The sequence below is a fragment of the Giraffa tippelskirchi genome, chromosome 8, assembly GCF_054371585.1.
Source record: "Giraffa tippelskirchi isolate mGirTip1 chromosome 8, T2T-mGirTip1v1.2.pri, whole genome shotgun sequence".
Lineage (NCBI taxonomy): Eukaryota > Metazoa > Chordata > Mammalia > Artiodactyla > Giraffidae > Giraffa > Giraffa tippelskirchi.
In genome coordinates, this window is record NC_137282.1 from 19,556,078 (window position 1) to 19,580,281 (window position 24,204).

The 24,204-nt window shown below is 38.5% G+C and overlaps 1 protein-coding gene across 6 annotated transcripts; it reads right to left on the reverse strand.

The window, feature by feature from the left end:
- Positions 1-24,163, reverse strand: ERI1 (exoribonuclease 1). Of its 6 annotated transcripts, none has more exons than XM_081520923.1 (7): positions 23,920-24,163; positions 19,857-20,035; positions 18,404-18,614; positions 5,721-5,804; positions 4,268-4,377; positions 2,464-2,578; positions 1-1,123 (listed from the first exon to the last, which is right to left on the reverse strand). In XM_081520923.1, the coding sequence occupies exons 1-7, from the start codon at positions 24,025-24,027 to the stop codon at positions 881-883; spliced, it is 1,050 nt and encodes a 349-aa protein (XP_081377049.1). In that variant the 5' UTR covers positions 24,028-24,163; the 3' UTR covers positions 1-880. The 6 variants fall into 6 exon arrangements, with proteins under 6 accessions (XP_081377049.1, XP_081377054.1, XP_081377052.1 ...); XM_081520928.1 differs by having other exon boundaries at positions 18,404-19,073; XM_081520926.1 differs by lacking the exon at positions 23,920-24,163 and adding an exon at positions 23,765-23,895.
- Between the last annotated feature and the right edge of the window lie 41 nt (positions 24,164-24,204).

Here is a 24,204-nt window from a genome sequence, read left to right on the forward strand (position 1 = left end):
TGGTAGAAAGTATTATTCGACTTTATTAACCTCACTCAGTGTTGAATACAAATGCAAAATTAAGTAGTGACCTTGAAAGTCTAATTCAAAGCATAGTCTCTTAGATTTAAGAAATAGGGCAGGTATGTCACAAGAGGGAGAGGAACCAAAAAAACAAGACCAAGACCTCAATGATTTATCTATATATTATAAACTTCAAGCTGTAGCCCTTATATTCCTTTAAATTGTATTTTCTTTTGACTTTCCATTGACCTCATCAGTAACTGAATTTTTAACCAGACCTTATAACCTATCACGAGTCTTCCAGTTATAAATTAAAGAAAAAAAAAAAAACACAAGCAGATATGTATACTAAGTACTCGATGAAATTCAGCACTCACAGCTCATGTTCACAAATAAGCTTCAAAAATCAAAGGGACTCTGATATTCTTAAAACCCAAAGGCTAGTAGATAAAGGCCCACCTTTCTGATCTTTTTTGCATTTGAAGAAATGATCTGATCTAATGATGTTAATATAGAAATACATCACACATTTTAACATCATTAACATATGACATTCGCCAATAAACCTCTGCATTTTAAACCCAAAGGAACACATCTTGGACACCTTAAATTATAAAATTCAATTCAAAGCAGGAACTGTTACTGTGTAACAAATACTGCTCATATCAAAAGTGCTGGTGACAAAGAATTCAATATGCCCTCCCATGGAATCTGTTCACTTATGTATGCATATACCTATTACTGTAATAAGGTTTTAAATGTTTAAGGTGCTTAAATTTTGCACCGCAGGACTAATTTAATAGGTATTCATCTGCTACCTCTTTGTAGCAGCTCCAGTTAGAGTGAATGATCCATAGGCAAAAGGGCAAAAATGCTGTTATTTTCTGGAATGTGGCATTTGTGGCGCTGGAGTGCCCTCTATTGGTAGTGAAGAGGACACACTCATTAGCTGCCCCGCATGCATCTTCTCGTTAACCCGGAGTTCACATCCATCCTGCAGCATTCGAACTGCTATGCGTGCAATGTTCTTAGAGTCATCAAGACCACTGTGAGGCCGCCCGTCGTAATCCATTCCGAGTTTTTCAAGCATTATTGTCAGCTTAGTTTGGCTTCGAGGAACCTGAAACATGAACAGCTCAGTGTATAATTCTTTAGTATTTTGTAAGTCTCAGTGAAGTGGAAAATAAGAGGCCGAAAATTAACAGTAATAGGCGAAACAGTAAAAATTTAGACAAAGGGCAAATACTCCTAGATCAAATGAAGCAAATAAAATTCTCAGACTTTTAAAAAAACGATCTTAGAGTTTTCGATAAAAATGTATATAAACAGATGGAGTCCATAAAACAAAAAGTTCGCAGCTTTGTAACTTAATAAATCATTTATGAAAGGGAATACATTGTTCTGAACATATAAGTTGAAGCCCTACTGTTTTAACCCAAACTAATTGTTTTGCATGGTATTTTTCTGTAATGTATTATTTTAATTGACTGACAAAATTTATAATTTTTATATATCAAACGACACCATCACCAGAGGGAAAAGGCAGCCTATAGAATGGAAGAAAACATTTGCAAATCACATATATGAAAAGGGATTAACATTTAGAATGTATAAAGAATTCTTAAAATGCAACAAAAGAAGCGAATAATCTGACTGAAAGTTGTGAACACTCTCCACAGTCATTAGAAATGTAAACATAGAATAAAGATTATAAAACTAATGTGACTAAGTTAGAAAGATGCAGGGAGGGGAAGGATAGGCAGGAATGGTCGCTGTTTAATGGAGCTAAATCTTCGCTGTCCACTGCAGGAACTCAACAGATAACTCAGACTGAAAACTCAAGAAATAGCATAAATATATAATTTAGAAAAAGGAAGGTTAATATGAGAAGAAACAGCTTAAAAAACTGCAAGTGTTTGGGAGAAATGGAACCAGTACTGGTAAGGGCCATGGGGGAAGACTGCTATTTAAGACCCACAATATTATTTAGTATTTTAAAAAATTCACACTGCACACATATTAACATATTAACAAAGTTCACATATTAACTTTGCTAAAATTAAAAATCAGTATGAACTGTTTGTTCCAGAAGCAAGTCATTATTTCAGTTTCAAATCTCTGTTACTAAAGATCATCAGTGGACATGATCTTGTGCAGACTTTGGGAGATGATGAAGGAAAGGGAAGCCCAGCGTGCTGCAGTCCATGGGGTCGCAAAGTCAGACCCGACTTAGCAACTGAACAACAATACATATACATTTACCCTGTTTGAGTAACAGGTTGAGTGAGGAAGATAGCTTATTTTTCTAAACTCACATGAACATAACTATTTAGAATCTGAATAATAATTAATTATATGATCTTTTTCTGTGAAAAGTCCCTAGTAAATTACAACTTTATGTACATGTAAAATATAATAAATTTATCATCAAGAGCAGTATAATCAATATAGTAATCTTACCTTGTAAAAGTTTCCATATGACTTTCGAATATTGATCCACTTTTTGGCAAAAGGTGGATATTTGAGCCTGCTTAGCTGGCACTGAATGTTTAAGAACTTACTCATATCCCATGAACTTAAGTCGAAAGAGGAAAGAAAATTGAATTAAATACATGCTATACCATTCTTTAAAATGAGGATCTTAAGTCATTCTATTTGTTTTTATTTACACATCATCCTTCTTATATTTACACATAACATCAAGCTCAGAAAACTAACTTCTCTTTCTCCACAATAACTCAAAAATAAACTTCCCCTCTATCCTCTTGAGCATTTTTTCACAACTCGAAAGGAACTGCCCCGCTTACTTTTAATGCCAGGTTTATCACATTAGGAAGGTCTTTAAGGGTATGCTTTGAAATAAAACAAAAACTACAAACAAATGAACAAAATACTTGAGAGAAATGCAGATGATATCAAGTAGTTAGAACACAATTTGTTCTGCCACCGTACATGCTTCTACAACACAAATCAAGAATTCTGACTGTATCATGTGGAAACTGTACTGCTTCATACATAGTTTTTCCTCAGCCAAGGGAGTCAGAATTGAAGCAGTTGAAATCATACTCTTCAATAAGAAAGAAAAAAGAAAAATTCTCAACTCAGCTGCTGTAATGGCAAGTGGAGTACTTTAAGAAAATTAAAAACAAGTGCCTGCACCCACGATCCTCTGGCTTCTGTGTACTTGTAACATCCTCTGAGGTGACTTCCACAGACCCTGGGCTGCTCGCCTGGACTGTTCAAACTATCTCTGGAGGTATATCAATTACTGTTTTTGTTAGTCCTCTGGTTACAAAATTGCATAGATTTTGAACAATTTGTCCCAGAATGCAAGGTTTTTATAGAACTGCACACACCATGTTATGACAGAGACACCTGTGTAATTAAGCAGGGGCACTACGCATTTATCCCAAAAATCAGTAATAGATTTCTAAAGAGGCTCATCAACGTTTTCACAAATTTCCATTTTTAATCCCTGTTTTAATCACTCATCTCCATACTTGACTTTTCATGTGACTAATGCTTATGAAGCATAGTTTCAAGCTCAGCACTATAGTAAGCAATATGGAAGATTCTCAAGTTGCAAAACCTCTTGTTCTGAAAGGATTGTTAATTTCCTTGCAAACATAAATCTTACACACATAAACTTTAGATATCAGAATATTCAGTCAGATGCCAACATGAATGGTACCTACTGCAGAGGCTGTAAGACTTCAACAGAAACATCAACATGAGTTATAATGTCTGGAGTAAATCACGAGGTGGGCTTTGAGTAATAAAGAAGTAAGTAATGAAGGAAGAGAAGCTTCCAGCAGAGAGGAAGGTTGCATGCACAGAGGAAGGATACACAGAGGAAGGATAAACCCCTGTGATTCATGTGACTGGAGTGAAAAACAGAAACAGCAGGAGGATTAGGCTACATAGGTAGGGTGGGATTAGATGAGAGCCTTGAAAGCCAGACTGAAGAGTTTGGACTTTTTTGAGCAAGAAGTGTTGTGATAAAAATAATAAAATCATTTAGATTTTACATATCAATATTTAATCTTCTTCTAGTCATGGATCAGACTGTTATTTCTTTTGCTCCTCTCTTTGACCCCTAGGACTTAAAAATTTAACTAAGGATAAGGATATGAAAGGAAAACTACTGTCTGCTGTGGGGGCTCCTTCAGGAGATAATATTTTCTGTGGTCATTCTAAAAGTTAGATGAATAAGGACATCTTTAATCTTAAAAAGTAGATTAAGATAAATTTCCTAAATACTTACCCATCTGTTAATATGGAATATTTATACTTTGTCCCTAATTCCTTCAATTTCATCCAGTCAATGACTTTTTTCAGTACCTGAGGGAAGGTATCAGCTTTGTCTACTTGATCCTGAGGATATGAAAGTAAAATACATAAAAATCACGGTAGTTACATGCAGTCCTACAAAATACTCAATACACAAACATTGGAGGGACATGAAAGAGCAGGACAAAGTCTTATCTATGATGTTTTGAACTCTATGGTTTCTTAGGCTAAGATTCACCCCAAATTCCAACTTTAGGACAATTAAAAATTGTTTATAGCCAAATATTAGGAACTGCTTTCAACTGAAGTATATAATTGTCCCCAAATGAAGATTTAAGGTCATCTGCAGGCATTCTCTTTTTTCGAGCCTCAACCTAGTGGCTTCTCGATTCTCCAGAGGGGAGAAAAGAGCAATCTCTTCTCAGCTGAAAGCCCTGGCCCTCTACAGTGTCTCCGTATCTCAATGCTCACATCTTTCCAAAACATATTACATACATCTTCCTAAGATGTAAATCATCCATCACATCACTTTCATATTTAAAATCCTCCAAACACTCCCCAAGGCTTTCCAGACAAAAAAGACACATAAGACCCTTCATGATATAGCTCATCTCTATTACTTCAGCTTTATTTGTGACCATTTTCTCATCAGCCCATAAGACACCTGAACCATCCTAAACCACTTAAAGTTCTGTCCTTCACACCTGAAATGCCCAGTCATTCTTTTACATCTGTTTACCCATCGTGACTTTGCCAAAGCTCACCAACTTGAGTTTTGCCCAGGACAGTCCTCCGTTCCCTTTGTCAGAGAAAGGTCTTTCTACAGATGCCCACGACACCCTGAGGAAACACTGACTGTCAGTCTTCCTAATCATACTGTGACCACTGTTTTTTTGTGTCAGACCCCACAACCTACAATTGCTAAGCGAGCTGAGGAGAGAGACTGTCCTGACTATTTCTGTATCCCTTGTAGCTCGGCAGATATTAATTACAGCACACCCTCAAATATTTGCTGAACAAATGAATAAAGCAACTAAGTAAATGGACAAAGGGCCTGCCACATTAGAATACAACCAAAAGTCAGAGACCTAAAAAAAATTAAGCTATATATAAAATCAGGTTGTAAACAGATATATTTTAAAACTTCATCCCCAAGTGCAGCATGGTAACTCAACTCTTTCTTCACTAATGCTCCAAACAAATGAAATGCTTAGATTCATCATTACAAAACTTTAAAAGGAAAGGCTAAAAAAAATCTTATCAGGTGTAAAATGTGCTTTCCTCTTTTCTAAATATTACAAAGCAAAAGATCTTTACCAAGCAAGGAAAGTGTCACATTAAATTGTTTACAACAATAATTTTATGAAATAAATCCCTAATTTCAAAACTTCCTTCAAACTCTAGAAAAAGGAACAAAGAATGATAACCTGAGTAATTCCAGTTAGATTGATGCAGAAGTCAGAAAGTTGGGTGTTAATCTCTGGTCTCACATACTGCTGAAACGTATCTTCCTACAAGGGAAGGACAGCAAATTGAAGTATTTCTATGACTTAAGATACATGACACAATATATGACAACATCAGCCACACCGGGTTGTAACCTTACAGGTGGTTAAGGCAGAGACTACAGTTTTAACAATTTAAGGATAATGCCCTATTCCCAAAAATTACTGTCTCACACTTTACAAACGTTTAAGATAAGATAGAACAAGTATCTGAAGTCTTCAAACCAAAGTTTAACCAGAGGAGCAAAACGCTGATGATTTTGCTTATAATATTTTGGAAATGTAAAGCCTATTAATGAAACCTCTAGTTGAAGATATTAAGAACTTTTTAAATAACAGAAAGTATGCTGAAGAAATGCCAATTTTCAGTTACAATAAATTAGTTCAGATTCCTGCTCTCATTCACTCCTAATTAGATCTTATTTTTATATTAAGATTTCATTAAAGTGAATTCTGAGTAATCAAAGTTTAACTATATGACATGCAGCAGTTTAAAAAGTAGTAATAGCACTAATTATTTTAGCAATGTTTAACCTCTTGAAGAAGCTTTCAGGTTTGCATTCTTATTTTGTGCTCACAACAACTCTGTGAACTCAGTAAGGACAGAACTGTTATCATCAGGCTCAGATCTAAGTGCTTCTTCCTTTAGCCCAATGCTGCTTCCGTAAACCAGATCACACTAAGTCACTTGTTCAAATTAAGGACAATTTCAAAGTCTTTTAAAGATTTATTGGCAGCAATTATTAATACTAGGTAGCAATGGAGGTAAAAACAAAGAATATTCCTTATAACAGAAGATTAAAAAATTAAGAAAAATACTGCTTACAAAATTCTTTTTACACACTAGTGTATTAAGCAGATGAATTATCAATAGTTAACAATAATTGTAAAAGAGTGAAAGAACAGCAAAGAACATCTGAACTTCTATAGTTAAGAGACGTCCTTTACTTATCAGACATATTTCAAAAGAAAAAATTCTACTTCTTGGATTTCTTAGATAAATGAAGTCTACCCTTTAAAGTATCAGGATTTTAGTTCATAATTTTAAATGAAAATCTTTAAAAAAAAAAAAAGATCCAATATCTCTTACCATTATAAGCTGGTATTATTTAACATTTGTAACAGAATGATGCCAGAGAACTATGCATTCATTGACCAAATACTGAATAATTACTTAAATAAATTACATAGTAAGTTAAAAGGTGATGAAAGTTCTTAAAAAATAAGAGTAGATAAGAGGGATCAGAAACACTGGTGTCTGGGGGTGTTCAGACTGAATAGAGAACCAGTTAGACTTTATTTAGAAGGCAAGAGTTAAGGAAGGCTTGGAAGGAAGGGAGGGGGGAAGGATGGGCGGGAGGAAGGAAATTAGCAGCAAGATCTCTGGAGGAAAGGAATTTGAGCTAAAGCTCTGGGAGGTGAAGGGGTAGAGCATGCCTGGCATTTCTGAGGAGCAGCAAGCAGGTCAACATGCTGCAATCAGAGGTAACTAGAGGCCAGATTGTAAAAGGAATATAACTTTTATTCTGAGTTAAAATGGGGAGACATAAAAGAGTTGTGAGCAGAGGAATGAAATTATATGACATACTTTATAAGGAGCATTCTGGTTACTAAAGGGGCTTCCTTCATAGCTCAGCTGGTAAAGAATCTGCCTGCAATGCAGGAGACCTGGGTTTGATCCTTGGGTTGGGAAGACCCCTTGGAGAAGGGAAAGGCTACCCACTCCAGTATTCTGGCCTGGAGAATTCCAAGGACTGTATAGTCCATGGGGTTGCAAAGAGTTGGACACGACTGAGCAACTTTCACTTTCACTGGTCACTAAATTGAGAACTGGCTGCAGGGAACAAGGACACAAGGGAAGTCCAAGAATACTGGAGTGGGTAGCCTATCCCTTCTGCAGCAGATCTTCCTGACCCAGGAATTGAACCAGGGTCTCCTGCATTGCAGGCAGATTCTTTACCAACTGAGCTATCAAGGGAAGCCCTTAGACAGAAACAGAGACTGGTTAAATGGTGAACAAATGCAGTAAACCCAGACAAGAAATCAATGGGGCTCAAACTACAGTCATAGCAGTGCAGTTAAGTGGCTGGTTCTGGATGCACTCTGAAGGCAGAACAAACAAGACAGCTGATAGCCTAGATGTGTGATGCGAAAGAATAGGAGTCAAGGATGACTCCAAGGTTTTGGGACTGAGCAAGCAGAAAGACCGAGTTGCCAGCCCTCAAGCCAGGGAAGGTTGAAGATAAGTTGACAGTAAATTCAGTCTGGGACATGTTAGGATGTCTGTGATGTCCAAGTAGAGATGTTAAGTAACAGCCTGGATTTTGGCTAGAGGATGAGGTTGGAGATATGTATTCAGAAGATACCAGTTTCTATGGAATTTCTAAAAGCTATGGAACTAGATGATAGGCGAGTTCAATACGGGAGAAAGTATATACAGAGAAGAGGACCTGGGATTGAACCTATGGCATCCAATACTAGGAAGTTGGAAGAAGATGAAACAGCAAAGGAAACTCTGAAAGGGAACCCAGTGAGGCTGGCAAAAATGTAGGACAATGAGGGGTACTGGCAGTCCCCTGAAGAAAGTGTTTCAAGGAGAGAGTGGTTAGTTCTACCAGGACTTAGGTAAAGGTCAAAGATGACACTGAGGAGTGATTTTAGTGGAGTGATGGGATGGAATACAGAACTTACATCTACAAGTGGTGGGGATTTAAGAGAATGGGAGGAAACAGAGACAGAAGTGTATACAACTTGTATAAAGAAATCTGCTGTAGAGGAACAAAGACACAGGGTAGTTGTCAGGGAAGTGGGATCAAGCGAAGGTTTTTTATGGTGTAAAAAATAATCAGGGGGCGGGGCTAAGATGGCGGAGGAATAGGACGGGGAGACCACTCTCTCCTCCACAAATTTATCGAAATAACATCTGAACGCTGACCAAACTTCACAAAACTACTTCTGAAGGCTGGCTGAGGACGTCAGGCTTCCACAAAAACAGCGCATTATCTTCAAAAGAGGTAGGAGAAATTATAAAAGATAAAAAGAGAGACAAAAGAGTTAGGGACGGAGACCCGTCCCGGGGAGGGAGTCGTAAAAGAGGAGGAATTTCCAAGCACCAGGAAACCCTCTCACTGGCGGGTGTGGGGAAGGATTTCTTATCTCGGAGGGCAACGTAACTGGGAGGAAAAAATAAATAAAATCCACAGATTACGTGCCTAAAGCAACTCCCAGCAAAGAACCCCAGACGCTCGCATCATCCGCCACCAGCAAGTGAGGGCTGAACGGAGAGGAGAGGGCGGCACTGCCTAGGGTAAGGACCGGGCCCGAGTGCCCCGAGGGCAATCTGAGGGAGCCAACGTGAGATAGTAACCTAAACTGTGGGACAGCAAGAGAGAGAGAACTATCCCGCGAAAAGCCCAACTCTAAGGCACTGCCGGCCCGCTCACAGAACAAAGGACTGAGCGATACCAGAGGAGAGCTAGCCGGGTGCGGACCGCCCCATCCCCCGCCGGACACGGGGCAGGCGGGGCCCGCCAGAGCCGGAAAGGGGCAAACTCGGCTCCAGAGAGGGCACCCCCTACCAAACTGCAAACAGGCTCCCAGTTTCTAAGCAAAGACTGCCTGAGATCCCGGAGGGTCGACAGCCGCCGGGAGGGTCGCAGCCAGAGACCAGCTCCCCAGAACCGACACAAAGCACACCGGAGCCGGGCGCGCCCGTAAACCGAGGCGGGGACCAGGGAGGTGATAAGCCGCACCGCCCCAACAGGGGAGAGCGCGCTCGCCAAACTCCTGGCCGCCTGGGCAGCTCCGACCGGGAACGGCACAAGCCGCGGGCGAAACCGAGTCTGCGCCTTTGTGGAGTAACCAGGAGCCTGAACCTGAGCGGCTTAGACCTGGGAAGTGCACGCAGCTCAGGGCCCGCTCCCCGGCCGAGTAACCTGAAGCCTGAGCAGGGTAGACGGGGAAAGCACACACGCCGTGAGCGGGGGCGAACCCAGTGCGGCCGAGACACTGCGAGCTTACCACACACACGCCAGATTTGCAGTGTTCCTTCCTCCCCACAGCTCGATTGAACAAGCGAACCTAAAGAGATCACCTCCACCGCTTTGTTGCAGGGCGGAAATTAGATACTGAAGAGATCTCCAAACAGAAGCCAAATAAACAGAGGGAAGCGCTTTGGAAGGGACAGGCAAACAGATTAAAATCCCTGTAGTTAATACCGACTGCATTGAAAAGGACCTATAGATCTTGAAAAGTATAAGCAGGAATAAGGATCTATCTGAAACTAAGCAGATCCCACACTGCTCACAACAGCTCCAGAGAAAGTCCGGGATATATATATTTTTTACTATTATTATTTTTTTTTTAATTTAAAAAAAAAATTTTTTTTTTAATTAAAAGAAATTTTTTTTTCTCTTCTTTCCTTTTTCTTCAAGTCCTCTATTACACCTTTAACTTTCATTTTCATAACCCACTATTAACTTGCAAAAAAAACCCCCTATTTTTGAAGCAAACTACATACATATATCTTATACCTTTTGTGTTTTCTTTTTTTAATGTTTTTTTTCCTGTTTTACTTTTTTTTACTGTTTCTTTTTTTACTGTTTTACTGTTTTTTTTTCTTTTTACACTGTTTCCTTTTTTTCTTTTTTTTTTTTAGATTGTAAGTTTTATAAGAGTCTAACCTCTACTCTAGATTTTTAATCTTTGTTTTACATATTTGATATCAACTTTGTACATTTAAGAACCCAATCTTTAGGACCCATTTTTACTCAGGAGTGTGATCACTGGCCTGATCACTCTCTCCCCCTATTGATGCTCTTTCTTCTCCCTCAGGGAACCTCTATCTCCCACCCTCCTCCTTCTCTTCTCAACCCAATTCTGTGAATCTCTGAGGGTGTTCTGGGTACCGGAGAACACTTCAGGAACAGGATACTGCCCAGATCTCTCTCTCCCCTCTTGATTCCTCCCTTTCTACTCATGCTCACCTCTGTTACCTTCCTCCCCCCTCTCTATGTATCTCTGTGAATCACTCTGAGGGTTCCAAACTGTGGAAAGCACAGAGGGAAGTGCTTACTGGCTAGATTGCTCTCTCCACATTTGAATTCCCCTCTTCCCCTCCTGGTCACCTCAACCCCCCCCCACCTCATCTCTCCATGTAACTCAGTGAACCTTTCTGGGTATCCCTCACTGTGGAGAATCTTTTCACCATTAACCTAAAAGTTTTATTATTGAGGCTGTATGGAAGGAGAAGTCTTGAGGCTACTGCAAGAATAAGACTGAAAGCCAGGGGAAACATTAATTAATAAGAGACCATCCAATAGCCTCCATAAATTCACTGAAACCAAGCTCCACCCAAGAGCCAATAAGTTCCAGAGCAAGACATACCACGCAAATTCTCCAGCAACGCAGGAACATAGACCTGAGCATCAATATACAGGCTGCCCAGAGGCACACCAAATCCATAGACATCTCAAAAATTAATACTGGTCACTCCATTGCACTCTAGAGAGCAGAAATCCAGCTCCACCCACCAGAACACCGACACAAGCTCCCCCAACCAGGAAGCCTTGACAAGCCACCTGTCCAACCCCAACCGCAGTGAGGAACCTCCACAACAAAGAGGAACTTCATACTACCAGAATACAGAAGGGCCACGCCTAACACAGCAATCTAAACAAGATGAAAAGGCAGAGAAATACTCAGCAAGTAAAGGAAAATGAGAAATGCCCACAAAGCCAAACAAAAGAGGAGGAGATAGGGAATCTATCTGAAAAAGAATTTAGAATAAGGATAATAAAAATGATCCAAAATCTTGACAGCAAAATGGAGTTACAGATAAATAGCCTGGAGACAAAGATTGAGAAGATGCAAGAAATGTTTATCAAGGACTTAGAAGAAATAAAAAGGAGTCAATATAGAATGAATAATGAAATAAAGGAGATAAAAGACACTCTGGAGGGAACCAACAGTAGAATAACGGAGGCAGAAGATAGGATAAGTGAGGTAGAAGATAGAATGATGGAAATAAACGAAGCAGAGAGGAAAAAAGAAAAAAGAATCAAAAGAAATGAGGAAAACCTCCGGGACCTCTGGGACAATATGAAACGCCCCAACATTCGAATCATAGGAGTCCCAGAAGAAGAAGATAAAAGGAAAGGCCATGAAAAAATACTCGAGGAGATAATAGTTGAAAATTTCCCTAAATTGAGGAAAGAAATAGTCACAGAAGTCCAAGAAACCCAGAGAGTTCCAAACAGGATAAACCCAAGGCGAAACACCCCAAGACACATATTAATCAAATTAACAAAGATCAAACACAAAGAACAAATATTAAAAGCAGCAAGGGAAAAACAACAAATAACACACAAGGGGATCCCCATAAGGATAACAGCTGATCTTTCAATAGAAACCCTTCAGGCTAGAAGGGAATGGCAGGACATACTTAAAGTAATGAAAGAGAATAATCTACAACCCAGATTACTGTACCCAGCAAGGATCTCATTCAGATATGAAGGAGAATTCAAAAGCTTTACAGACAAGCAAGAGCTGAGGGAATTCAGCACCACCAAACCAGCTCTCCAGCAAATGCTAAAGGATCTTCTCTAAACAGGAAACACAGAAAGGATGTTTCAACACGAACTCAAAACAACAAAGTAAATGGCAACGGGATCATACTTATCAATAATTACCTTAAATGTAAATGGGTTGAATGCCCCAACCAAAAGACAAAGGCTTGCTGAATGGATACAAAAAACAAGACCCCTATATATGCTGTCTACAAGAGACCCACCTCAAAACTAGGGACACACACAGGCTGAAAGTGAAAGGATGAAAAAACGTATTTCATGCAAACGGAGACCAAAAGAAAGCAGGAGTCGCAATACTCATTTCAGATAAAATAGACTTTAAAATAAAGGATGTGAAAAGGGACAAAGAAGGACACTAAAGATCAAAGGATCAATTCAAGAAGAAGACGTAACAATCATAAATATATATGCACCCAACATAGGAGCACCACAATATATAAGGCAAATACTAACAAGTATGAAAGGGGAAATTAACAATAACACAATAATAGTGGGAGACTTTAATACTCCACTCACGCATACGGATAGATCAACTAAACAGAAAATTAACAAGGAAACACAAACTTTAAATGATACAATAGACAAATTAGATTTAATTGATATTTACAGGACTTTCCACCCCAAAACAATCAATTTTACCTTTTTCTCAAGTGCACATGGAACTTTCTCCAGGATAGATCACATCCTGGGCCATAAATCTAGCCTTGGTAAATTCAAAAAAATTGAAATCATCCCAGCCATCTTCTCTGACCACAATGCAGTAAGATTAGATCTCAATTACAGGAAAAAAACTATTAAAAATTCCAACATATGGAGGCTAAACAACACGCTTCTGAATAACCAACAAATCACAGAAGAAATCAAAAAAGAAATCAAATTATGCATAGAAACGAATGAAAATGAAAACACAAAAACCCAAAACCTATGGGACACTGTAAAAGCAATACTAAGGGGAAGGTTCATAGCAATACAGGCGTACCTCAAGAAACAAGAAAAAAATCAAATAAATCAACTAACTCTACACCTAAAGCAACTAGAGAAGGAAGAAATGAAAAACACCAGGGTCAGTAGAAGGAAAGAAATCTTAAAAATTAGGGCAGAAATAAATGCAAAAGAAACAAAAGAGACCATAGCAAAGATCAACAAAACTAAAAGCTGGTTTTTCGAGAAGATAAACAAAATTGACAAGCCATTAGCCAGACTCATCAAGGAACAAAGGGAGAAGAATCAGATCAACAAAATTAGAAATGAAAATGGAGAGATCACAACAGACTCCACAGAAATACAAAGGATCATAAGAGACTACTACCAACAGCTATATGCCAATAAAATGGACAACTTGGAAGAAATGGACAAATTCTTAGAAAAGTATAACTTTCCAAAACTGAACCATGAAGAAATAGAAGATCTTAACAGACCCATCACAAGCACGGAAATCGAAACTGTAATCAGAAATCTTCCAGCAAACAAAAGCCCAGGACCAGACGGCTTCACAGCGGAATTCTACCAAAAATTTAGAGAAGAGCTAACACCTATCCTACTCAAACTCTTCCAGAAAATTGCAGAAGATGGTAAACTTCCAAACTCATTCTATGAGGCCACCATCACCCTAATTCCAAAACCAGACAAAGATGTCACAAAAAAGGAAAACTACAGGCCAATATCACTGATGAACATAGATGCAAAAATCCTTAATAAAATTCTAGCAAACAGAATCCAACATCATATTAAAAAGATCATACATCATGACCAAGTGGGCTTTATCCCAGGAATGCAAGGTTTTTTTAACATCCGCAAATCAATCAATGTAATACACCACATTAACAAATTGAAAGAAAAAAACCATATGGTTATCTCAATAGATGCAGAAAAAGCCTTTGACAAAATTCAGCATCCATTTATGATTAAAACCCTCCAGAAAGCAGGAATAGAAGGAACATATCTCAACATAATAAAAGCTATATATGACAAACCCACAGCAAACATTATCCTCAATGGTGAAAAATTGAAAGCATTTCCCCTCAAGTCAGGAACAAGGCAAGGATGCCCACTTTCACCACTACTATTCAACATAGTTTTGGAAGTTTTGGCCACAGCAATCAGAGCTGAAAAAGAAATAAAACGAATACAGATAGGAAAAGAAGAAGTAAAACTCTCACTGTTTGCAGATGACATGATCCTCTACATAGAAAACCTAAAGACTCTACTAGAAAATTACTAGAGTTGATCAATGAATATAGTAAAGTTGCAGGATATAAAATTAACACACAGAAATCCCTTGCATTCCTATACTCCAATAATGAGAAAACAGAAAGAGAAATGAAGGAAACAATACCATTCACCATTGCAACAAAAAGAATAAAATACTTAGGAATATATCTACCTAAAGAAACAAAAGACTTATATATAGAAAACTATAAAACACTGATGAAAGAAATCAAAGAGGACACAAACAGATGGAGAAATATACCGTGTTCATGGATTGGAAGAATTAATATAGTGAAAATGAGTATACTACCCAAAGCAATCTATAGATTCAATGCAATCCCTATCAAGCTACCAATGGTTTTTTTCACAGAACTAGAACAAATCATCTCACAATTTGTATGGAAATATAAGAAACCTCGAATAGCCAAAGCAATCTTGAGGAAGAAGAATGGAACTGGAGGAATCAACCTGCCTGACTTCAGGCTCTACTACAAAGCCACAGTCATCAAGACAGTATGGTACTGGCACAAAGATAGAAATATAGATCAATGGAACAAAATAGAAAGCCCAGAGATAAACCCACGCACATATGGACACCTTATCTTCGACAAAGGAGGCAAGAATATACAATGGAGAAAAGACAATCTCTTTAACAAGTGGTGCTGGGAAAACTGGTCAACCACTTGTAAAAGAATGAAACTAGAACACTTCCTAACACCGTACACAAAAATAAACTCAAAATGGATTAAAGATCTAAACGTAAGACCAGAAACTATAAAACTCCTAGAGGAAAACATAGGCAAAACACTCTCTGACATAAATCACAGCAGGATCCTCCATGTCCCACCTCCCAGAATATTGGAAATAAAAGCAAAAATAAACAAATGGGACCTAATTAAAATTAAAAGCTTTTGCACAACAAAGGAAACTATAAACAAGGTGAAAAGACAGCCTTCAGAATGGGAGAAAATAATAGCAAATGAAGCAACAGACAAACAATTAATCTCAAAAATATACAAGCAACTTCTGCAGCTGAATTCCCGAAAAATAAATGACCCAATCAAAAAATGGGCCAAAGAACTAAACAGACATTTCTCCAAAGAAGACATACAGATGGCTAACAAACACATGAAAAGATGCTCAACATCACTCATTATTAGAGAAATGCAAATCAAAACCACAATGAGGTATCATTTCACACCAGTCAGAATGGCTGCTATCCAAAAGTCTACAAGCAATAAATGCTGGAGAGGGTGTGGAGAAAAGGGAACCCTCTTACACTGTTGGTGGGAATGCAAACTAGTACAGCCACTATGGAGAACAGTGTGGAGATTCCTTAAAAAACTGGGAATAGAACTGCCATATGACCCAGCAATCCCACTGCTGGGCATATACACCGAGGAAACCAGAATTGAAAGAGACGCGTGTACCCCAATGTTCATCGCAGCACTGTTTACAATAGCCAGGACATGGAAGCAACCTAGATGTCCATCAGCAGACGAATGGATAAGGAAGCTGTGGTACATATACACAATGGAATATTACTCAGCCATTAAAAAAAAATACATTTGAATCGGTTCTACTGAGATGGATGAAACTGGAGCCCATTATACAGAGTGAAGTAAGCCAGAAAGAAAAACAACAATACAGTATACTAATGCATATATATATGGAATTTGAAAGATGGTAACGATAACCCTATATGCGAGACAGAATAAGAGACACAGATGCATGGAACAATTTTATGGACTCTGAGAGAGAAGGTGAGGGTGGGACGTTCTGGGAGAATAGCATTGAAACATGTATATTATCGTATGTGAAACAGAACACCATTCCATGTTCGATGCATGAGACAAGGGCTCAGGGCCGGGGCAATGGGATGACCCAGAGGGATGGGATGGGGAGGGAGGTGGGTGGGGGGTCCAGGAAGGGGAACACATGTTAACCCATGGCTGATTCATGTCAATGTATGGCAAAAACTATTACAATATTGTAAAGTAATTAGCCCCCAACTAAAATAAATAAATTTATAAAATAAAAAAAAAAAAAAAATAAAGTAAGACATGAAAAAAAAAAATAAACAAACAAACAAACAAACAAAAATCAGTTTGTATATGATGGGATTGCAGCCATGAAATTAAAAGACACTTGCTCCTTAGAAGAAAAGCTATGACAAACCTAGACAGCATATTGAAAAGCAGAGACATCACTTTGCCAACAAAGGTCCTTACAGTCAAAGCTATGGCTTTTCCAGTAGTCATGTACAGATGTGAGAGTTGGGCATAAAGAAGGCAGAGCACTGAAGAATCTATGCTTTTGAATTGTGGTGCTAGACAAGACTCCTGAGAGTCCCCTGGACTGCTAGGAGATCAAACCACTCAATTCTAAAGGAAATCAATCCTGAATATTCATTGGAAGAAGTGATGCTGAAGATGAAACTCCAATACTTTGGCCACCTGATGCAAAGAATAACCTCATTGGAAAAGACCTTGATGCTGGGTAAGACTGAAGGCGGGAGGAGAAGGGGGCGACAGAGAATGAGATGGTTGGATGCCATCACTGATTCAATGGACATGAATTTGAGCAAACTCCGGGAGATAGTGAAGGACAGGGAGCCTGATGTGCTGCAGCCCATGGGGTCTCAGAGTTGGACAACGACTGAGCGAGTGAACAATAACAACAATGTGATGGGAACAACACAGTAGAAAGCAATGAATCATTCATGTCTAAATGTGGCAGGAGAGTGGCAAGAGCCTCATCCCTCACTGAGAAAGTAAGACCTAGTGAATTATGCAAGACGATTTTTCATAGCTGTCATTTTTTCTTCTAATTATATCAGAATACTGGAGTAGGTAGCCGTTCTCTTTTCCAGGGGATCTTCCCAACCTAGGGATTGAACCCAGGTCTCCCGCACTGCAGGCAGATTCTTTACCACCTAAACCACTAGGGAAGCCCAAGAATACCAGAGTGGGTAGACTCTCCCTTCTCCAGTGGATCTTCCCAACCCAGGAATCAAACCAGGGTCTCCTGCATTGCAGGTGGATTCTTTACCAGCAGAGCTACCAGGGAAGCCTTCTTTTAATTTACTGACCTTTAATCCGCTTTGGACAAGGAATTATTTAAATGGGCTGATTAAGACTATAACTAAAGAGGCTTCAAACGGCACAAAGGAAAAAATGCTGTGTATTTTAATGCACAAAGCCTTTTTATATTTATTCCCAGTGTGTGGCAACTGAGGATACCATAAAAGTGGTACCTCTGTATAGATGAGCTGTTACAATCCTTGGTCAGATTTTACAAGGCAAATAGCATTTATTTGGAGGGATCCTGTTGAACTCCTGAGCTAACAATGCATGTATGTTACATGGCTTAAAAGCCAAGGTTACAAGAGTTGTGTCGCCCATAAACTTTTCATCAGAAAGCTAACTAGTTTTAAGTTGAAAGGTTTCTGTACCTTAGCACTTTTATAGATCAGAGTATACAGTAGTCTACTGCAGTGGTTCTCAACCTTGACTACATACCAACTGAGCTTTAAAGAAAAAAAAAAAAGCTGATGCTAGGGGCTCCACCACAGAGTAACTAATCTTTGGGACAAGGGCCAGGCATCAGTTTTGTGTTTTTTTTAAGCTACTGGAAAAGGAGAGCAGCAGACTCTGAAATTATTATAGCCCATCTATTAAGAATGAAGCAAGAACAAACACCCCCTCTTTAGAATTCTAACTAAAACAGCAAATGGAATCCTCCACCTTACTAGTCAACCTCAGAACAGCTGCTGCTAAAACAAAAATTAAAATATAACAATTCACTTACTATTTCTAAGGTATGAGTATTCAGTAACACAACAGGAAATTCAATTATTTCATGTATGAACTCAGGTGGGTTTCCCTCTTCACAAGTGGCTTCAAAGTCAATAATACAAATGTAATCGTAGTAACTGTCAGCACAATTGCTCTCTTTCAACATCAGCTTCTGCTTCTTATAATAGTTTTTCAGTCTCTTCTTTAGTACATCCTTTACACCTCTAATGAAAATAAGAATAAAAAGAACTCTTAGGTGAATTTTACAGGCAAGAATGTGGACTCCTACTTGCTGGCACTGGGTTGAACACTGATAGCCACAGCCTAATTTAGCAAATGTTAGCCAAAATGAAGGTAACGAAAGCAGGAATCAGAGCTAAGTCAGCAATCAACTAATTAAAACAGAATATCTAATACGGCATCAATATTTTCCTTCCCATGTAATTTTTCATTTTTGTTGTACAGTATATAAACTATATATTGGTCTTTCACACCAGAAGCTTTGCTGGCATACACCACCTACCTAGTCCTGTTGCCTTATATAATAAGATGACATACAGGATACAAACACTGAAATTAATACTGAATTATTCTACTGACCAAACAAATTCCACAGAATAAAAATTCAGGCAAATTAAATTTATTATGCTCTTTCCTTGCTTTGGCTTTTGTAAGTTAGATACCTAAAAAAAAAAAAAAAAAAAATCCATGTGAATTTAAAAGTACTATGAGCCTAGTATATAAAGCTGAATGCCCCTTAGCTATTTAACTAGGAAAACTAATTTAGGAGACATCCTAAAATAAACCATGTCCAGAAGAACACTGCCATAGTCAATAGATTCCTAACTGGAATTAGATTTCTAATTTACCATGGGTAAAATATGATTTAGGAGATTCAATATTAGTTTTTTTTTTTTGGCCATGCTGCAGGGTATGCAGGATCAAAGTTCCCCAACCAGAAATTGATCCTGCAGTGGAAGCTTGGAGTCTTAACCACTGAACCACCAGGGAAGTCTCTACAATTATTTTTAAAATATATGTTCCACAAACAGAAGGTGGGACAAGGTTGTTCTAAACAGATAACTATGGTGGGCAGTCACACTGGTTTGTCAAATAGTATGTGTTTCTTCAAAAAATCTAAAGTCCTTCACTGTTACTTGGGTGAGTCCTAGAGGGGCTTACAAATACAAAATGGTAGTAAAAATAAGAGGATCTAAAACTGTAACTAATGGGAAGTGACAAGGAAGGCATTTTGGTCACATCACCAATTAGTGACTGTTAGAAAAAATGTTTTCTAATCTTTTGTTTTCCTTTTGAAATTACCACTGAAAAGGAATCTTATCCATGAAAAATCTGATAACTAATCAGCTGATATTAATCATTACAGATGATTTTTGTCAGTGTTTTCAAGCTTTTCTAGGATGAACGTGTACTACTTTTGCAATCTGAAAGTTATTTTTAGTTACCTGGTTTCAAGCTTGAATTCTGAAAGTTTGGCTCTGAGCTCTTCCTTACTCATCCTGTTAATGCAGCCATTCGTAATTGCAATCTCTTTGTAAACTGGGTCACTGAAATCACTTGCACTGGAGGTAATCAACTTAGATGCTTCTGTTTCTTGGCCATCAAGTCTACACCGCTGCTTTTTCTACAAAAAAATAAAGTGTGGGTATATATAGAGTTTACAGTTAGTATAAGCATCTTAAAGATTAAGGCCTCTTTGTGCTGTATGTTCAATAAAAGGGCATAGAAAGAAGAAAGATGTGTTTCCAGAACAATTTACCCTGCTCTCTTTTGAGTCATGAGGTTTCTTACAGGAAAAGAAGCTAAGTAAAAAGAGCCCTGGCGTTGGGAGTCAGAACAACCTCAGGACAGAGCCCCCCCAGCTGATTATTTACTAGCTGCATAACCCTGGGTAATTACTTATTAGCCTCTGATCTTCAGTTTCATTATCTATAAAATAAGATATAATAATAACTATCTCAAACGGTATTTGGTATTGGTAATGATAAACAGTATGTGGGAGACATCGTTATAAGGATTAAATGAAATCAAGTATATCAGCTTCCCAATGCCATACCCACCATGTGCTTAGTTGCTCAGTGATATCTGACACTTCGCAACCCCATGAACTGTAGCCTATCAGGCTCCTCTGTCCATGGAATGTTCCAGGCAAGAATACTGGAATGGGTTACCATTCCCTTCTCCAGGGGATCTTCTTGACCCAAGGATTGAATCCACAACTCCTGCACTGGCAGGCAGATTCTATACCACTGGCATCACCATAATGAAAAAACCCACACCTACCATGGCTATCAATATATTACCATCACAGACTGAAGGTCAGACCTTTTCACAAACAATATTCTAAAATTTACAAATGAACCAATTTTTAAATAAAGTTTCACAACATTTAACACGTATAAATGAGTGTCTTCCTCAGAATTTTTAGCGTAACTTTGTTTCACAAAGTTAACAGAAACTGGCCAATATAAAAATAAAATGGCCAGAAATCTAATCCAATACTTGTTATTACCCAAAGCAAAGATGAAAACACATTGTTTCAAAACACACAATTTCCAAAAGTTACATATATATATATAGGTTATTTAGGAGAACTATAGTTACTACATTATAAACTGTTCTTCCTTTCTTAAATTAAAATTCAAGTTGAGAAAGACGTAATTCAACTCTAATCACACCACAGGTAACCCCCAAATCACTAAAATGTTAAGCTCCAAAGATTCATTTACAAGTTATTTTCCACACGCAATGTCACAAATATTAGGTATGTTCCAGAATTTTCAAAAATACTTTGGTGTTTACTAGCAATCTATACAAAACTTGTTAGTTATAATTTACCATGCTGTCCCCATGTGAACTTTACACATTAAGGAAGGATAACCATGGAAAGGCCACAGTTTCTGAGTCAGAACCAATCCTGATGACTCAGGGTCTATTTCTCACTCTTAGCTCTCCATTTAATGTAACACACGTTTAGCAGACACTGCTAGAAATACTCCCATCTCCTCTGAGGAAGAGGTCAGGAATTCCAATGTATGAACTGTCCATAAAATGAAGAATAATTATATTGAAGTTACTTGATAACAAATGTTTTAGAAACCTTATTTCACAAATCTTTGACTAAAGGTAAAGAAAATAATTTGCTTTCAATAATAAACTTACAATGCTTGGATACTTTATCATTAGAATATAATCAGGATTCCTAATTCATCCTTTGTCTTTATACTTACAGTGAATTTTAAACTCCACCTTCAATCAGGTTAAAATTTAGGTTCTACAATGAACAACAGTTTGCCTACCAAAACAGATGTCTCAGTCAATTTAAGTGAATTTTCTCTTTGGCTAAGTCCTCTCTCCTACTCACATGCTTTATTTTTATCTAGAACTGTAGTTACAAAAATTACCCACAAGTAAGAGCCCTCTTCTAAATATGTTATAAATCATGATTTCAATAAAGAAAGTTCTGTCTCCTCCCCTGGGTCCAACTCTAGTCCTCCTCCTTCAGTGAAGTTCAGGACACGGTCAAGGTGCAGTTCTCACAAATTTCAGTCTACACAAACTTCCAAAGAAAGTTATTCAAGACAATCCACTAAGAGGCAGAAAGAAAATATTTAAAACCCTATATGTATTATTAATCTACAAAAACGCGTTAGTTTACCAAGTAATACACGGATTGACAATGGCACCCTCCCCAATGTCTGAGTCCATCTGTCCAATGTCATCAAGTATCAGCCATATAATGAGGAAAGCAAGGACAGACTCCACAGTATAGGAAGGAATATTTAACTTCATGATACTGTGACATTTTGCAATTTTCACATGTCCCAGTAAATGGTTACATAGGTTATATTATCTTAAATGAGAGAATCTTTACAATATGAAAGCGACCATGATCAAAAGAAATCGTTTCTGTGGCAAGAACATTTAGGAAATAGATGTTTTGGAAACATTTCCATTATTTTATTGCCCCAAAATCCCCTGCACATTACCTATTTTTTAAAAAAAGCCTCTGAATCTACACATTAAAGAAATTAGAAGCAGAATTAAACTTGATTAAAATCCTTCCCAAAGAAGAGTTCTGATGAAATTTGAACCTACTTCATTAAAAACATAACAATGTAATACCTATTCATTCATAAAACACTTTTGTTGATATAAGGGATAATGAAAATTTACTTAGCTGAAATCCAAACTTGCTTACTTAAGCCTGAAAAAAAAAGGACTGTATCATCATTTATTAAAAGCATCCAACAACAGGTTTTTAACAAATATGACAGTCACTAAAACCAACCAGGAACACAGATTCAGGCCTTAAGGCACTATAGCTCAAAGTTGTTTTTTTTTTAGCTCAAAGTTTTAAGACATTTAAATAAAGTGTATTCAATCACTCTACTCTCATTAAACATAAACTTTTAAAAATTATTTTTGTACCAACTCACATGACAATGTTATTGTTATTGACAGTATCTTAAACTGAAGATGGATGGTGGAGTAGAAATGGTTCTTTAGAGAGAAGAGATATGGAGGCCTCTTTGAAAATAGCATCATAAGGTGAACCAGATAACTGTTCAAAGACTCAGGGTAAAGAAAGCACACAAAAGACCTTTAACAAGAAAGACCACCCACCATAACACCAAGGATGGTGGCCATTGAGAGCAAAAGGGAAGAAACACAGCTAACAATGGAGGAAGGAGCCAAGTCCTGGGGCCAGCAAACTGAAGATTCAGGAGGGGAGAAACCCAGTCAGATTCATGTTACTAAAGATTATGCCAGCTGCTATGTAGAGAATTGGCTGTAGGTGGAAAGAGCAAAAGTTAGGACGCCTCCTCCAAGCACCCACACTACAAGGCACTCAGCATTTGTATATTATTAATAGAAAACGACCAGTTTTGGTATTATTTACAGTCTGTAGCTAGTCAACAATAATTATACCTATCAGAGAAGATGATTAAAGACATTTTAAGACCGTCTTTACAACTTTATCACTGTAGGATCTACCACTGAGCTGTCAAAATCATTAACAACATCACTCTTACATTATGTTTATACGAAGTAGGAGTAAAATGGGCCAAAAACCAGAGACGAAGTTCCAGCCAACAGGCACAGTTAGTTACCTTCTGCCAAGGCTGGGAGATGGCCTTTAAGGTCTTAAGAAGTGATACACTTAGAGCTGGGGTGAGATTTCTAAAAACATAAACTACCAATAACAGACTAGGGCTACCCCGAATGACGATAGCAACCGTGTAACCGATAGTTAATTCAGAAAGTTTAAAGCAGAATTCCCACTCAGAACGTCTAAAACCTCAGTTCGCATACTTCTCGTCTGGGCTGTTGACTTACTTCCAGACGGTACCTGGGACTAAAAACGGCTCAATGACAACTACCCCCAGAGAACGGCTCCCGGAGTTGAGGCCAGGGAAGGCCGCCAGGACTAGGGTCCCAGGGCGCACGGGCTGCGGTTCCCGCGGGAAACCCTCTTAATTCAGGGGCGCGCGGGCGGATTCTCACCTCAGGATTCGGACGCTGGTCTTCGTCCCCGCACTCCAACCTGGGAGACGCGCGCCGCGCGGGAGCCACGGCCTCGCCGCCGGGCTGGAAGGTCTGCTCATCCTCCATGTCGCGTGTCACGTCAGAAGGGAGCTGCTGCAGTCCGCCACTCGCTCACTCTCACCCGGCCAAGCCCGAAAGCCTCGCCTTTCTCCGTTGAAAAATTACCGGGCTGGCGTTCCCGCGGCGGCGGCCACACAAACTCGAGCGGGCACCTCCCACTTCCGGGAACGTGAAGCGTCCAGA